The sequence below is a fragment of the Heliangelus exortis genome, chromosome 7 (assembly GCF_036169615.1).
Source record: "Heliangelus exortis chromosome 7, bHelExo1.hap1, whole genome shotgun sequence".
Taxonomy (NCBI): Eukaryota; Metazoa; Chordata; class Aves; order Apodiformes; family Trochilidae; genus Heliangelus; species Heliangelus exortis.
In genome coordinates this window covers 23,542,286-23,558,612 of record NC_092428.1, presented here as the reverse complement: position 1 = coordinate 23,558,612, position 16,327 = coordinate 23,542,286, and the positions used below count along the sequence as shown (strand labels likewise).

Here is a 16,327-nt window from a genome sequence, read left to right as displayed (position 1 = left end):
ATGCCACTTTTTAGAGTGCCTGACCCACCCATGAAAATTTGCTGAGACAAAGGAACATTTATTATACTGGCCCAGTCCCTGTTCAGTTCCCTCTCCCCTAAGAGCTGTAATGGGCACAGCTATAGGACAGAGCAAACTTGAGTGAAAATATTGGATTTGTTTGAGCAGAAAATGTGCAGGGTTGAACCAAAACAGGAGCCATGTTAGAGCTGCAAATGCATATTACCCACACAGAAACCAATTTAAGAGAGGAGCACATTCAATTAAATCTCTCTTGAGAATTGCAGAGGAAACCTGAGTCTGCCAAGGTAATCCTTTGCATCTTCACCTGCAGATGCTGATGATAAATCAGACAGGATAAGAGGAGATGGGAAAATGACAATATAAAGTAGAGGAAAAAAAGCCCTAGAAATAAAATGTAAATAAATAAAGGAAAATGTTAATTATTTTTTTCAAGAGATATTTGGGTTCAAGCTCTAAATCTGATACCTGGCACAGCAAAGAAGAAAGAGTGCTAGAAGTGGATGAAAAACACCCAGCAGTGAATCAGAAAGTAGCTGACTACTTACTGCCTGTCTTGCTTAAAAAGAGCTTTTTAGCAAGCCCTTGGGATGTGCTTTCTTGCATCTGTATGGATTAGTTTCCTCACTGGACTGCTGTCCAGTGTTTTAAAAAGGGGTAAGAGAAGATCAGCTGTAGCAAGTATTATTCACCAGTAAAACAGGTGTAATCATGTTCATCATTTAAATGTCTTCATCCTATTAGTTTCATAATAAGCTTTTAATGATTTCTTCAATAAAAGACTCAAAGCCCAAACCTTTCAAGTTGGAGAGCTCTCCATTGTCCTGCCAAGCCGTTTTCTCTATCATTGATTGCAAAGATAAAAATCAATCCTAGCTAAGCAGGGTGAAGTTAAAAATAAATTGCACAGATTGATTTCTGTTGAGACCTTTGGCTCCTAGTTAAAAAATGGAGGAAAGACATTTATATTTGAACATGGTGTATTTAGCTTCTATGAAAATGAAGTGAAGGCCTAGACCAGGAAATCAAAGTGTAATTTCTCCCCTCTGATCTTGTTTCAGTGTTGAGAAGTTTCACAGTAAAGAAAAAATTTTAAAAAAAAATTCTTTCTTTATTCCTGGGGAAATTTACTACTTATTGAAGTTATTAAATTGACAGCTTGAGAACTGTCAGGTGTCCCTATGACTGGCATAATCTCAGCTATGGCTACTGGTTGAATTCTATTTACCTGATAGCTGACTTCAACTCAGCAAATATGCTCATTTAGCCCTGCCTTAATACCCAATTAACTTGAAACATACACTAATATCCTAGTAAACATAAGCACTTCCAAGTTTTCCTAAACTACCACAGTTACAATCAGTAATAGTAACATGATGCTTCTCTGAGTTAAGATTAGATTTATTTTGTTTATGGAACTAGAAACACTTTTTTCCCCCTACCAAGAGGAATGAACCTTAAAAACTAATGTCCTCCCATCCTGGTTCTAAAGATATAAGTAAAAAAATATTTTTCTTTCTACTGAGCCTTTGAGAAGAATGGAATTTGATTCAGATTGGGGAAAAAAAAAAAAGTTACTATCTACAAACCCCATTTTCTATAAAACCACTTCAGTTTAAATTTTTGGACACACTAACACGACTCCAGGGATCCAAAAAAAGCTGTATTATCCATAGGTGCTATAAGAAGCTATCAGTGATTGTGGGTGAATGCTGACATCTGCGTTTGTTTTAAGGAGACTTTCTGATGCAAAAGAAGACTGAATTAGTCCAACAGCTTTTGGCAGAAATGTTTGCTCCTTTGAGCCAGAGGAATTATTCAGATATGTATTGTAGTAGTCCCACTTAGCTGCACCACAAACATCTGCAGAAATTCTATGTTTGCTCATTCTTAGTTCTGCTACTGAGCAGGCTGAGATGCTGCCCTGCTGTGAAACTCTCTGATTAAAGCAAAAGTCTTCTAAATGCAAAACTGCTTCAGAGGGTGAAGGAGAACCAGACACATGATTAGTACCAAAGAAGAGCATTTTCACTTAAAGTTTTCATCTTCCACATTGAATTCCTGTCTATTACAAGAACTGCAAGTGCTCCCATACTGCTGCATATGTGAGCTGCAAGTAAGAATTTGCTCCTAAATGGCAATGTCACAGGTCACAGGCCCCATCTCATACAGGAGGATTCTAAACCGTAGCCAAGATTCTCTCTCTCTTCCCAGAACCCCTCACACTGCTTTCTGCCTTCATCACATCAACCTCAGAAACACCAGAGCAACCACCATAGCAGCTTTGATCATGGAACATACATTTGTCCCAAGATAGCTGACCTGAAGGAAAGTGGAGCCAAGAAAGAGCTGTGCAGTTCCCAGGAGACTAAATCACAAATTAAATGGCACAGAAACCTGAGAAGAAAGCTCCCCTAGAGGACAAATGGCAGGAGGGGCCAGCTGAGAGACAAGCCCCTCATGATTTTCAGCTTGTAGTTAAAACATCTTGATAAATTATGCCATGGGAGTGGAAAAGGGAAAGGGTACCCATGTTTCCACTTTTTAAAGGCCTTGGAAAGTGATAATATACTGCCACTCAGCATGCCTCTATGGCTAATGATGCAAAAGAACCTCCCATTTAAAGTGGAAATGAGCAGCTTCTGAAGCAAAAAGCCAATCCTTTTCAGTCAGAGTTTGCAGGAGTCGCTCCCTGCCCTTAAGAAGTGAGATCACCAGCCAAAGGCAGATCTGAGAATGTACATCTCCAAAGGTATTTGTTTGGCCTGATAAAGAAAACAGGCATCAGATCCAAATTCAAACCAGGTATCAGCTTCCAAATCTCAGAGCAGTCTCCCATGCCCAGTAGTTTTGTCACTGCCATGGAAAGTGCTGAAAGCCTGAGCTACATTTCAGTGTCTTCAGCTGCACTCTGTCGTGTTAGCAGAGTCTGCACCATCCCAGAGAAAAACAAAGACACATCAATCAAGGTAGGTATTGATTGCCCATCCACACATCTCTGCACTGACTTGCAGCCAGTTCAAGTCAAAAAGGCCAAAGTTACCCTGAGGGTCTCCAGGCACTGACAAAGACAGCAGCTTAAGGGAGGAATGGGGACAGTTAACTGGATGCTGAACACAGCTGGGATGACCTCTGGGGTAAGAGTTAAGACACTGAAGTGTTTACACAAGGAAAACACAACAAAATTAAGAGGGGAAGGAAACAGATTTTATGAGACAGACATCTAGGGAAAAAAAAAGGAAGAACAATTTTCAGAGACCAAATCCTCCCTCGAGTCCTTTATGTGCTGGTGAGTATGCCCAAAAGCTTATCTGTCCCTTTTCTAACTCTACCAATTCTAATCTCATAAAAAATACTACCTCTCCCTGTAAACTTTGTCTCACATCCTTAGCCCACCAGCACCATGACAGCAATATTGCCAGCAGCCTTCACGCCACACATTTTGAGGAGTTTCTTCACTATTATTGTCCCTCTCTTGATCCCTAGGGTTCTGTGTGACAACACAGCTCTTACCTGGGCCTGCAGCAGTGCTTTGGGAATGTCATCAGTCCCCACTAGTGGCCAGGGACAGGACTAGAGCCAGTCCAACACAGGACCCCAGGCACCCAGCAGAACCACTGAGCTACTGCACCCAAGAGAGCTTGCACATAACCATTGGGTAACCAAGGGCAACTACTTTGAATTAGCCATAATTATCTCCCTATGGCAGCTCTAGATCTGCCCATAGGTGTTGCTTTCTGCAGAAAGCCCTGTGGCAGAGCAAAACTTGGGAAAGCACTGCTGCATTCATACTCCCTTAGGAATTTTCAAAGAAGCAACATTGTATTGAAACTTTTTTGACCCAGACTCCCCTCACTCCCTCAATGGCTGATGATATTTGTTCATGGTTTCTTGCATTTTCAGTGGAAAGTTTTAATCTGTTGGCAAGGAAACCTACATAGATCATTCCTGACCTTGTCTTTCATTTTAAAGAACTAAGTAGCACCGATGTTATTTGTTTACTTACAGAAAAATAATTTTTTCTCCAAACAATGCTTTCTCACTTGAAAGATAATTTCCTGAAAAACAATCCCCATTTTCATAAATGGGTATTGCATTTTAGACTCTTTTCAGCAACCTTAGCAATTCCATTAGAGACCCTCATACAAGATTTGCTTGAAAATACTTTCCCAAGAATTCCCCCTGTGATTTATTTTTACCATAAAAATCCTCCAAAATATCAACAGACTAGATTCATAAATAAAACAAAAGCCTCTCCCTGACCTTTGGGTTTTATAATATAAGCTCTGCACATGAGAATACTGTAGCAGTTCACGTAACTGTCAGAGGCAAACCTGATAGGCAGTTGCAGGTTATCTCTGCAGCTCAGTTTAGAAACTGATACCATCTTAGTAGTGAGTACTCACAGGCAGGAATGAGGAAGGATATAGTACAGCTACAGAAAATGGCACATTGCAGGTGTAGAGAAAGCATTGGCTCCAGTGCTGCAGAGCTGTATAAATGATTACAACTGACACTGACCTTAATGGCAAAGTTGCTCATCAGAGTAGCTCCTTTTTGGTACAATAAATAAATTCAGACGTATTCCAAGGTTTTCTCACAAATAAATGACCTGCTCTGCAAGCTGTATGAAGTATTAACCATGAGAGATGGTGATACTGTCTCCTGGTTATATCAGAGGAATCCTATGAACTGAATGAAAACTTATAGACACAAAGAAGGGCAGGACTTTCTTTTCATGTCTAAATTTATGCAGAATTATCCAATCTTAGTGATGTACTAGGAATCTTTAAATAACTATTGAGCAATCAAATAGAAAGTCAATTAATGAATATGAATTCTTCCCACAATCTCTTAGTAGCTTTTTCTTCATTACCTTTTACATTTTTCATCATGTGCTATGTTATTTATCTGCTTTGCCTTGGAACTGGTCCCAGTTTTTCAAACTCTTCATGGCAAAGTTTTTATGCAAGCATAAGATCATTCCCATTTTCTTTTTTTGCACTGCAGTTCCAACAGATCCTTTCAGAAGTGCTGCACAACAGTGTTCCACATGATAAGAAATGATTGATTTATAATAGCTCTGTAACATTTTCCATATTCATCTTTCCCCTACCCATTAGGCACATTTGCTTTGAGTGCACAGTTACACAGGTTAATGCTTCCCAAGAATCTTACATTACAGGCCTGTTCATCAGCTTGATTAGAATGGATTTTCACTAGTAAATAACTGTATGCAGACAATATAAAACACTGATATTGGTATCTGGGATTCATCTTCCCTAATTTTAACTGTCAAAACGTTAGAAGTATTCTCTAAGCTACACTTAGGTTCTTTCTAATATTAATGAGAAAGGTCTCTCAGAGAGAGACCCATCAAATCCTGCAAAAGGAGAAGATAAACTGTCCCTGAAGGTTTTGATTCCTGAATACAATTTAGAAGAACACAGACTATTTATTTATACTAAAAATTTACTGCTTTCATGTCCAAAGTTAAAAGAAGTGGGTTCCTTTCTCTACACCAAGACATTACTTCACATTTGGTCCAGCACAGACAGATAAGAACACATGCACCCATCCTTTATGTAGTTATTAATCCTCACCGGGTCGTAACATTTAATTTTATATTTATTTTTTCATCTCTAATATTTGAAATTCAAAAGGGCTGGCTGCTGCATTTCTGTCCAAGATTATCCAGACAGAATGATACCCACGAGACACTGCACGCACAGGCAATCTGACATATCCCATAATAGGCAGCTACATCACATGGCTTGTGAGACTAATGCATCCAGAACACATCAGCACTCCTACATATGTACTGAGCAACTACTGCATAGCCCATTGACCACACACTGGACACGGTGGATTTAACACACCTCAGCTCAGCAAGGTGTGTGCTGGGAATCTGAAGTGCCTCTGAGCTATTCCAGCACTATAAGGACTCAATTCACACCCACTTTCTGCAGCCACTTATGACAGGCTCCTGGGCAGTCAGAAATCCTGCAGGTGTGATGCAAAAAGAAGGGAATGGGATAAACAGCCTGAGGAAGGGAGAGACTGCTGCCCAAAGCAGCAGAAATGTTGATCATACAGTTAATTTTTTGTTACAAGCATAAGCATATGATTTTCACTTCAAACATTCATTAAGTTATAATGAAATATTGCTAAGGATTTTTGAGGCACTTGAAACATTACATATACATACATGCATGTGTTTGGGTAAACATTAACTTGCTTTAACTTGAAGCAATTAGCAGCTATTAGTTTGAGCCGCTTGCTAATTAGAGGCAGAGGAATGCACACATCAGGCTGATGTCCTCACTGCCAGCACAAGTTTCTAAGAAGTGCAGCCTTGTTTTAACAGAGGTGGGAGCTGTGGAATGAGAATTGTCTGTATGCCTCATACTACCCATAAGGAATTGGATGTTCCACAATACCCTCAGCCACAGGCATAAAACACCAGATTAAAAGTTCTGCTCTGAAATACTCCTTGGAGAGTAGAGCATTTATTGATTGGAAAGCCATTACCTCTAGTCAAATCATGACTTACTGAGTTGGAAAAGTTACACTCTCAGTGTATTTTAGCAGCAGGTCTCCCCATGATGCCAAAGGAAGTGGTAGCAGGCTGGGTTTCAGGGGGAAACGAAGGGAGCTGTGGCTGAGCAATCAGTCATCTCCAGAGCAGCAAACTCCCCTGACTTACAGGAGAAGTTTTCTGCCATCATTACTCAAATGCATGCAGTTTCCACATTGCAGTTCTCTTAGGTCATATGGATCCAGTCTTCCATCTAATCACCAGCCTTCCCACTTATGCTGCCTTTTCTACAAACAATTTCACAATAAGCAGAGCAGAAATTTCTATAATTTGGATGCATTCAAGAAAAATATTCCCTAAGAAAGTTAAACAGGAGCTTAACATAACTCAGCCTTACTCAAAAAGGGAAGCATATGTTTCTCCTGTGCAACCTGGATCCAAGCCCCATCTCATCTCCCCTCTTCAGCATTGGTGAGAAGCAGTTAACATCACTGTGCCTGTAATCCTTGTGTCTCCTGAGCTTCCTACAACCTGGAATCACTGTAGCCTGGCTCCCAGTTTTCACCCAAATGGCAATCTTCAGAAAATGTTCTTTCATACCATACTACTCGTTCTCACACTTCAACAGGTATGAAGTGGGGAGAGATGGCCTTGTTCCACCCAGCCCATGTATTCTCAGGAAATGTCAAAATCAAGCAGTTTCTCATTCTATTTCTGTCACTCTCTCCTCATCTCCAAAATCACTTACCAATTTATGACTAGCTCATAAATTTACATCCATCTTCCACTTTGAAGTTGCCCCATAACATCCTTTTTCCAGTCTCTCTGCTGGTTTACCTTCTACAGCAAATCTTTTTTCACTCACTCCATTAGCTATTTGACTGTCAAATCAGCAAAAACCTTTGCATTTGCTAAAATGATCACTCACAACCTTCCTTTGTTCTTCTCTCCATCAGTAGCTTCTTTGTATCTTCCAAGTAACGACAACAATAGCAAGTCAGAACTTCTGAGAAACCCATGTACTTTTATGACTATTGATGCATGGACTTTCAAAATATATATACCAGATTCACTATCAGACAAGTGATGAGCAGAGAGATCAACTGTTTTATTCCAGACTGCATCACCAACCTACGACAGGTAAATACTGATACTCAGCTCTTATGCCTTGCTGTCCCATACTCTCGTCCTAAGAATATGCCTCCACTCTTGAAATACCTTGCACAGGCAGAATTCATGTCAGGTTTTTATCAAGTCAACCCACCTGAATAAAGATATATTCATCCTGAACAACAAGGGAGCTGATGTCAATGGAGCGTGAAAACGGCCCACTCCTTTTGGTCTCCGAGCACTCCTGGATCCGACAGGTCAAATAGTGGGTGTCTGTAATGGGAGAATATGTACACATGAAAAATGCCCAAGCAGAAGCCTGTTTCTGAAAATGTTATCAGCAATTCAAGAGAAGGTTTCTGAAGGGAAGCTTAACCTCATCTCCAACTAGCTAGACATTATTGCATGCTCTACCTCCAGCCTTTAAACTGCAACTGCTCTCTGGAGTCAGGAATTCATTGAATTTTCATACTCCCTATTCTCTTCCCCATAGCACAGACATCCCTCAAGAGGCTGGAGTTCATACCATAAATGCAGAGTACAAATCATAAATGCATCAGAAAACTGATGATGAGACCATATGGAGCAGAAGATGATTTCAAAAGCCACATAGGTAGAATTTATCAATTGCACTTCTGTGCTGGGACTTATATCTTAGTCTTGATGAGGGTTTTATTGTGGTAGTAGCAGACAAGGAGAGGAAAAAAAAAAATAAAGTCCAAAACAGCACTATCAGGTTTAGCTTATTTTGCTGTGAAAATTACAAGAAATTCCCAAAACTGAGTCTTTATAGCCAATATAGGGTAGGAGTGAAAATGCCATGGACATGACACAGCATGACTAGCTGAAGAGTCCCAACAGTAGTTATATGCACTGCAAGAGGCATCAAAGGCTTCTGTCTAGAGTGAGGATGAGACCATCACACTAATGGGATGCCTTGTCAATGTCCTTGACATTGCTTGAGAGAAGCCATAGGACTGGGAGAACATGAGGAAGATATAAGGCAAAAGCAGCCATACAGAAAGTTGCTCAGAGTGGCAAGAAGAGAAGCACTCACTGCCAGGAAATTGGCAGGGGTTGTAGGGGATTAAGCATTATTTTACTTAAGCTGAGAAAGGACCTCGTGAAATGGAACAATCAAGGCACAGTGTCTCTGGATGTATGCAATCTAAATATGCCATCTCTGCCTTTCAACTGCTCTTCTGAAAACTGCAAATTAGGGAGAAAATGAAAATACAACTGAGCTGACGACTGCAGTGATAAAAGGGTCATATCTGTTACACTGCAGCACTTCTAGAGGCTTCTGAGACTCATGCACTTGTTCACTTTTCTACAAAAGGGAAGGACAGAACATCAAGGAAGAAAAAACTGAGTTTATAAGGGCTGGGCTAAGTCTGGTGCAGTGTTTTTAGTTCACAGCTGCACCTATTAACAGGGATCTTGTCAAACAGAGCCCAAAAGGATGAAAGGGAAGTTTAAAAGGACAGTCACTAGCCTAGCAAAGCTGCTTACAGGATTCTCCATCCCCTAAAACCTGCTATTGTCCTTAGTCTGTCTCTTTCCAGTGACAGCAAAATATAGTTCAGTGGAAAGCACTGGGGGGCATGACTGATATCTTCTGACACTCCACTAAGTGCCTTCCCAGATTAAAAACCAAGATTCACAAACTGGCAGTCTCCCCTTCCCTAGCCTTGTTCCACCAAGAAACCCTTAAGAATGCAAGGAGAATGCACAACAGAAGCATTGAAAAAAAAAATAATAATTTTTTAAAAGATATTCCCCCACCCAAAAGTCACAAATTATGACCAAGCCTTAGCTTAATAGAGATTCATGACCCATTGCTTGACTGAAGGTCCCATGTTTAAGGGCTGCAGACCTGGTTCTGGGCTAAGGCACTGGGAATTCCAGGTTAACAAGGGCTACATGGCTGATTCAGAGCAGTTGCATAGGTTTGGCACAGCAATGAAAACGTAGTCCCACTGCTGATGCTAAAGCAGCAGAAGATGTTGATGGTGCCAGCTCAAAGTAATATGGAGGTAACTAAAGTGTATGGTGAAAAATAATTGACCTAGAGATAGTGCCAAATAACTGCAGTACTATAGCTGTGATTTCTCCCAGCAGGGAGTTTGGGCTTTCAGCTGGGATAAATTAAGGTTCTTCATCAACTGACACAGTCCAGAACTGCTATTTACCTGCTCACCATGGAATCTGTAAGACAGCTTTGTGGTATATAAAAAACTTCTCAAAAACCAAGAAGTTCTCATAAACTGTCATGCTACCCAAAATGCTCAGCAGCCTTGACTTTTCTTTGAGGTAACACTAAAATTAGGTAGAACAAAGGGGAGAGGTCAGGAGCTGCATTTTTAGAAGCTCCTTCCCTCCGGTATGTTCTCCCACACAGCCGCCTGGATATGCTTATTCCTCCAAAAAAGGGATAATTTATTGCTGCTGAGTGACAGAATGGGAAAAGGAATAAAAACCTGTCACAAATAAATGCAAATAAATCACAAGTGTTGACATGACAACGAGCTTCCTGCGTATTGGAAAATGTGTCATTTTGAGTGTGTTACACCAGCAATCATCTGCACACAAAGAATGGCACTTGTTTAATATTCATGGGAAGCTGGTAGTAGAAAAGGGGGGAGCTCACTACCCATTTCCTGTGTAGTCTCTTTTTAATGTATTTTCATATATTTTACAACACAAGGCTTAGGAAAGAAAACACAGACACAAAAAAATTATCTTCAAATCTGTCTGCCTTTGGACTTGAAAGTCAAACCTCATGTAGCTTCCTACAACCCACAAAACAAAACAAACAAACCCAAACCAAATCAAAACAAAACAAACCCCAAAACCAATTCCCTTTAAATAAAATTTAAAATTATGTGAAAATATGACAGCTGACAGTTCACATTTGTGTGTGACTGGAAGCAAGAAACACCTCAAGTCCATGCTCAAGCTTCTCGAAGGGTATGATCTCTTCAGGAGCTACAGTCCCATTTGCAGAGCACATCTTCTCCTATATAAAAAGTACAGGGCCTCTCAACAAAAATGTATCCTAACTTCCAATCTGCTGTCTCCCCCTTCTCCAAAGGGAGGTAATTTTTTAGGCCTGTTTTGCACATATTAAAAAAAAAAAAAAAAAAAAAAAAGACTGCCTATGAGGGCAGAGGTCATGTGCTCAGGCTATACCTTCAAAGTCTTGCTGACCTTTTGCTGAGAGATGCATCTCTTAAGTGAGGCTGGCTTCTTTCTAGGGATTATTTCCAATTTATATATCATCCCACACAACACCAGCATTAGGGGTATGGGGCTTTGGGGTGTTGGGTTCTTTTTATAGTGTTCCACTGCAAAACGAGCAAAAAAAAGCTCATAATTTCCTATACAGCCTCAAAAGCTTCTCATGCTTATATGTCAACATCCAGCTACTTTCTCAGCCCATCTGTAAATGAGGCAATATGAACATCAACCAGCCTGGAGGGCTTGCTGCAGCTCAAATCCCAGCATCCATACCTCCACACAAAGCCTTCCCACCAACATATATCACTTATGATTAGGGAAAACTTTCTCAGCTGTGCAGCCACTTTTCAGTTGAGAAGCTTGAAACACTTCCCGCTGCCAGTTAACACAGTCTCCCATCTTGAGAACTTGGAGTGCATTTTTACCCTTAGAAGTGATAAAACTGAAGTAATTTCTTGAAATTTGCACTGATAAAACTGGTGAAGTAAGCCAAGCTATTAAATCTCTTCTTTGCCCGACAGCCATGACAGCTTTGGCAGGAAGCAGGAGCACAAGTGGCTCTCTCTGGTGGGCAGCACCCAAAGATTTGGGTCCCTGAAAGGAGATGTTGAACCAGTCAAACCCATCACTGTGCTGAAGGCTGCAAAGGGCACTGCAAATTACAAAAACACAGGACAGCACGGGCTGCTCCTCCCTGGCAGGGTTAAGAAGCCAGCAGAAAGCAGGCATGGGGTGCCAGCAGGGCTGACAGGGAGAAGGGCAGCTGAGAGAAACGAGTTACATTGGCAGATTGGCTCAGCTTCAGTCAGGTCCTGGTGCCAGGCAAGACTTGAAATCATAAACTGCCAGTGAAGGTTAACACAAAAGGCAGATAAAAAATTAGCTGGCCTTGACAATTTTTCCCCCAAAGGAAAAGAGGATCTAAGATTGTCAAGGGGAATTTAAATTATTCCCCAGGAAATAGTTACCCTGTTTTATCTTTCTGGTTATTTTTTTTTAATGCTCTTTTCCCTTTAATTAAAAATCTGTTTATTGCATTGTACCTGTGAGTGAAGAGAAGATTATCTCTCTGAATACCACAAAGTTTAATACATCTTTCCCAGGAGTGCTGGTGGGTGCTTGTGTCAGTGTATTTGTAACAGTTCCCTTGCATCCAACCCTATCCTTGCTATTGCCTATTACACCCAGGCAGAAGGTACAATGCCCAAGGCTCCTACATGGTTTTATAATTTAAAAATGCAAGCCTAGATTATTATTCTGCTACAATAGTTCTTGCCAAGATGTTGGAAAAAATGTGAATAAGTTCATCTGCTACAAAACACAGCAACAGCTTGAGAATAGCTAGACACTGGTATTAACAGCATCCTACAAATATTTGAGGACAAAAATTTGAAGAGACTGATGTGGCAACCAGTGCCATGATCTAGTAACCACAGTGGCAGTGGATTAAGGGTTGGACTTGATGATCTCAGAGGTCCTTTCCAACCCAGATGATTCTGTGACACTGCAGCAGATGTTTCTGCTGACATCCTACCACCCTGTAATGACCAAACAGAACTCATGGGACAAGACATCTTTGAGGACAGACAGAGCAGTCAACAGGACTTCTGCCATCCAGTTCCTTGATCTTATTGATAGTCCTGACTCATTTATGGATAAGTGAGGCTCTAGGATGCCCCACCACCTCCTCCCAGCTACTGAACATATTTTACACTCTGTATCTGAATTAGCATCAGATAGTTCTCAAGTCCTATTACTGTTACAAGGAAAAAAAAAATGTTCAGGAATCCAATCCTAAATACCTTTCCCCAAACACCCCCTTATTTATTTATTTATGTAAATAAATAAAAAGCATCAAGGAAAAGAGGAGAGGAAGGAATCTCTAGAAGGATTATGTACTTTTAAGGTGGCCAGGGACATTGAAGGCAGGGATTCTTGATCCTAAATTGAACTGACCAATAGGAACATTCAAATCTATGTCTGTTAAGACATCAGATGAGTGACTGAGCCACCAGACCAACCTAAAAGACATTAAAACACTTCCTTTTCCTTCTCCCCACTACTGAGGAAAACTTTCATCAGGAATTTTCTGATGAAGAGGAGACAAACCTGCTGGAAAATGGGTTCTTGAAGTTAAGTGTCTCAGCCATTTCACTGAGAGCATGAATGCCCATTTTGGTTACAAAACCAACTAGGAGAAAATTTCAGCCTCCCATGCCTAAGTACACAGAGCTGTACCATTTCACACCAGGTGAAGCTATAGCTTTGAGGCAGTTTAAGTCTTTTAACACAAACTATATCATTTTAGACCATAAAAGCTGGAGCAACACGGTACTTTTGTGCTATGCTTGCCTGGGAGAGGAGTCATTCTGGTGCTGTCCCCCCAGTGGGACACGACAGCAGGGCTAGAGCAGCCTTCTGTGTCCTGCCTGTACCTGCTGTCTGCTGGGATGATGGCTTGCAAAGGGCTTATTTTGCTGACACCAGTGGTTGAAATCTGACTTGCAGTGAAACCCTCGATACCATCAACTGCCAATTTCAAAATGCTGATTTTATACATCAAAACAAGAACAAACTGCAAACCCCCAAGCAAGCAAGACCTGAAATAAGTTGCTGGCGAACTGGGAAGACATCTTTCAAATGAAGTTTCTGCATCCTTGACACATCCAACATTCAAATAGCTGGGTGAGCAAATTTAAACTTAGTTTGAAAACAGTCTCCATCAGCAGTTTGCATACATACTTGCTTTTTTTACTTGCTTTTGGCCAATTTTCACATCATCCCTGCAACAGCACACACAGCAGAGCAAAGGCACTGAAGAAGCCTCCCTACCTTTCCCACCCACCTGCTGGCCTGTTTTGTTTTTTCCAAGTATTCCACGAACAGCTGTCACCCCTGAGCTTGTATTGCCTGGTTATTTATTCAGCTGCCATGACAAAATAGCTTTTTAGAAGATCCACAGCTTCAGAGAAACCACCCTGACAGACAGGAGCTTGTTCCCACAACATCTGGCCTATACAGCACTCAATTAAAACAGAGAAGAGTTTGCAAATAACAAGTATGGGGGGCCTTTTCCACCCAGAAATCCTCTACAGCCTTTGTCCTATGCTGCTTTTCTATACTGCCTATACTATACTAAAAGGGATGTGTCTCATTGCTGTGCAGTATTGAGCTGGAGTAAACCTGGCTTCACCCCACGAGCTGTAATTCCTGTGTAAAATATCTAAAACACTCTGGAGAGAGCGGTGGAAAAAGTCAATTTACTTCTAATTCTTGTTGTCTTCTATCTAGGTTAATTGCATATGAATCCATTCTGCTGTAAATGTGGTGAGATTCATTTCAGCTAGGAGTACAGAATTTTTTTTTCATTCTCTTTCTTCAGATCCAGGCACCTTTTCAAGGCCTGTGATGTTTTGTTATGGAGCACCTGTACATGATAAGCATAACTGAAAAATCCTTTCAATGTGAGGCAAAGGGTACCTGACACATAGAGACCAGAGGAGAATTCTGACTGTAGGCAGTTTCTCAGGCTGCCAGGTACAACCCAGCTGTTCTGAACATCTGGAAATACACAGAGGCTGTACTGCACAGTGCTAGTAGCCCATAGCCCAGCTTTTTATGATTCATGTAAAATTTGTGATATTGAAACAGATAAATAGGGAACACAATACACAGCTTCTTAGCCCAACAAAATGCGCTTCTGCCCAGCCTCTCCACAAATGCAAACCTGGCAGCCTCAGAATTACCTTCCAGGGGCTGAGGATCAGAGTATGCTTCCCACCGAACCCCTGAGACACCCATCTTTCCTATCAATTAAAATATAAATGAGGAGACAAAATGAGTAAAGTGAATTTCCATTCCCATTCCGAGTGGAATGGGAATTCCCTATGACTCAAAGCCCACTTTTCCAACATTGACTGCTGGCACTCACGTCCATTGGCTGTCCGGGCTTCCATGTGCACCAGGTCCCGTTCTTTATCCAAACCAGTCACTGACCTGGGGAGAGGACAGAGAGAGAGAAGGCAGCCAGTTAGATAAAAGGCTGCAATCAGACAGGGAGGTGGTGAGGGAAATAAAAAACAGTTCAAGTCTACCTTGTGATACCTGGCATGTAAGTCCCTACCTTCTACCTACCAACTTACCTCCTTTGTGTTTCTACACAGCCCACTCTGAGGGCCAGTTACTAACCTGGAGCACTTCTTCTGGTTGAGTGAACCTGCCTATGCACTTTGGATGCACAAGGTCAAGACTGCAATGATCATTCTTGTAGTGGCAAAGCAAGCTGATTCCAAGATCCAGTAAAAACAGGGCTCTGTTTTAATACTGTAGAAAAGAGGAGGGTGAAGCACCCTCACACTTATACACAGCAACTTAAAAAGGAGCTTTACTTGGTTGAATAGCACCATGAGAGACTGAGTTCCTTGATCTACCCCCAGTTTGCTAGGCAATCTTACTATTGTGTACTTCAATTTCCCCATTTTTGAAAGAAAAACAAAGATGTTCATATGCATGGTGAAATTCTGATAAAAAAATATGTGAGAAAGTATTCATTATTCACCCCGTGATCCCATGTCATGGTCCTTGATAATCATGAAACAATACATGATAAGTGTCTTTGACTGTCCTGTTTTAAACCAAAGCACCTCGAGTTAATTCTTGCTGTGCATTGTTATTTTATTCCCTAAAAAGGTTTTGCAAGGCACATTACAAAGACAGTTTCCCTCCTGGCAGAGGGAAAGTCAAGCTCAGAACAGAAATGTTATTGTTAGTGTCTTGGCTGATAAGAATCACTGAGAGATGAGTCCTAGCAATGGCTGGCAGGGGAAAAAAAGAATCCATAGATGTCCACGTGATTTATGGAGCTGCTTCTCCTGAGTTAACCAAAGGGTTAGATTAAAAAGGGGCAACAACAAAAATCAGTTTCTAATTTGGTGGAAGCTGAATTTGATACAGTAGATTGAAAATAATAGATTCCCTCCAAGACAGCCAACATTCACTGTTCCCTAATGCTCTGAAACACTTTTATCAGAAGCTTTTGCTGCTTTGATCCTTGGGGCATCGATGGTGAAAACATTTAAAAAAAAAAAAAGAAAAATACTGATGCTCTGATACATTTTTGTGGATCTCACCTCGTAAAAAAGCAGAGCGATTGAAGCAATGACAAACATAGGTATGTGCCAGAGTTCAGCTAAGATCAGCCAGTGCTGCAAATGCCAAAACAACTCTGCCATGATCCAGCGTGTAGGTAAGTGAAACTGGCACTGCTTCTTATCTAGAGCACCACAACAACAGCAAGTCCATTCACAACACACTGTGAATTGTGGCCAAAAAGCCCCAATACTACAAAACAAAGCTGCACAGACAGAGCTTTCATCATTCTATTCCCACTGAGAAATAAATAGTCTGCTCCTTAATCGC

The 16,327-nt window shown here is 41.0% G+C and overlaps 1 protein-coding gene and 1 long non-coding RNA gene across 2 annotated transcripts in view; one reads left to right on the top strand and one right to left on the bottom strand.

Annotated features, from left to right (window-relative positions):
- SORCS3 (sortilin related VPS10 domain containing receptor 3) overlaps positions 1-16,327 on the bottom strand; it is a 278,055-nt gene that overhangs the window by 66,148 nt on the left and 195,580 nt on the right. The window contains exons 6-7 of the mRNA XM_071749349.1: positions 14,841-14,905; positions 7,824-7,942 (exon numbers count right to left, since the gene is read on the bottom strand). Of these exons, the coding sequence (XP_071605450.1) occupies positions 7,824-7,942; positions 14,841-14,905 (184 nt within the window). The remainder of the gene's footprint in view (positions 1-7,823; positions 7,943-14,840; positions 14,906-16,327) is intronic.
- The window catches only part of LOC139798541 (uncharacterized), a 215,021-nt gene that overhangs the window by 166,224 nt on the left and 32,470 nt on the right, over positions 1-16,327 (top strand). The gene's annotated exons all lie outside the window — the stretch shown is intronic.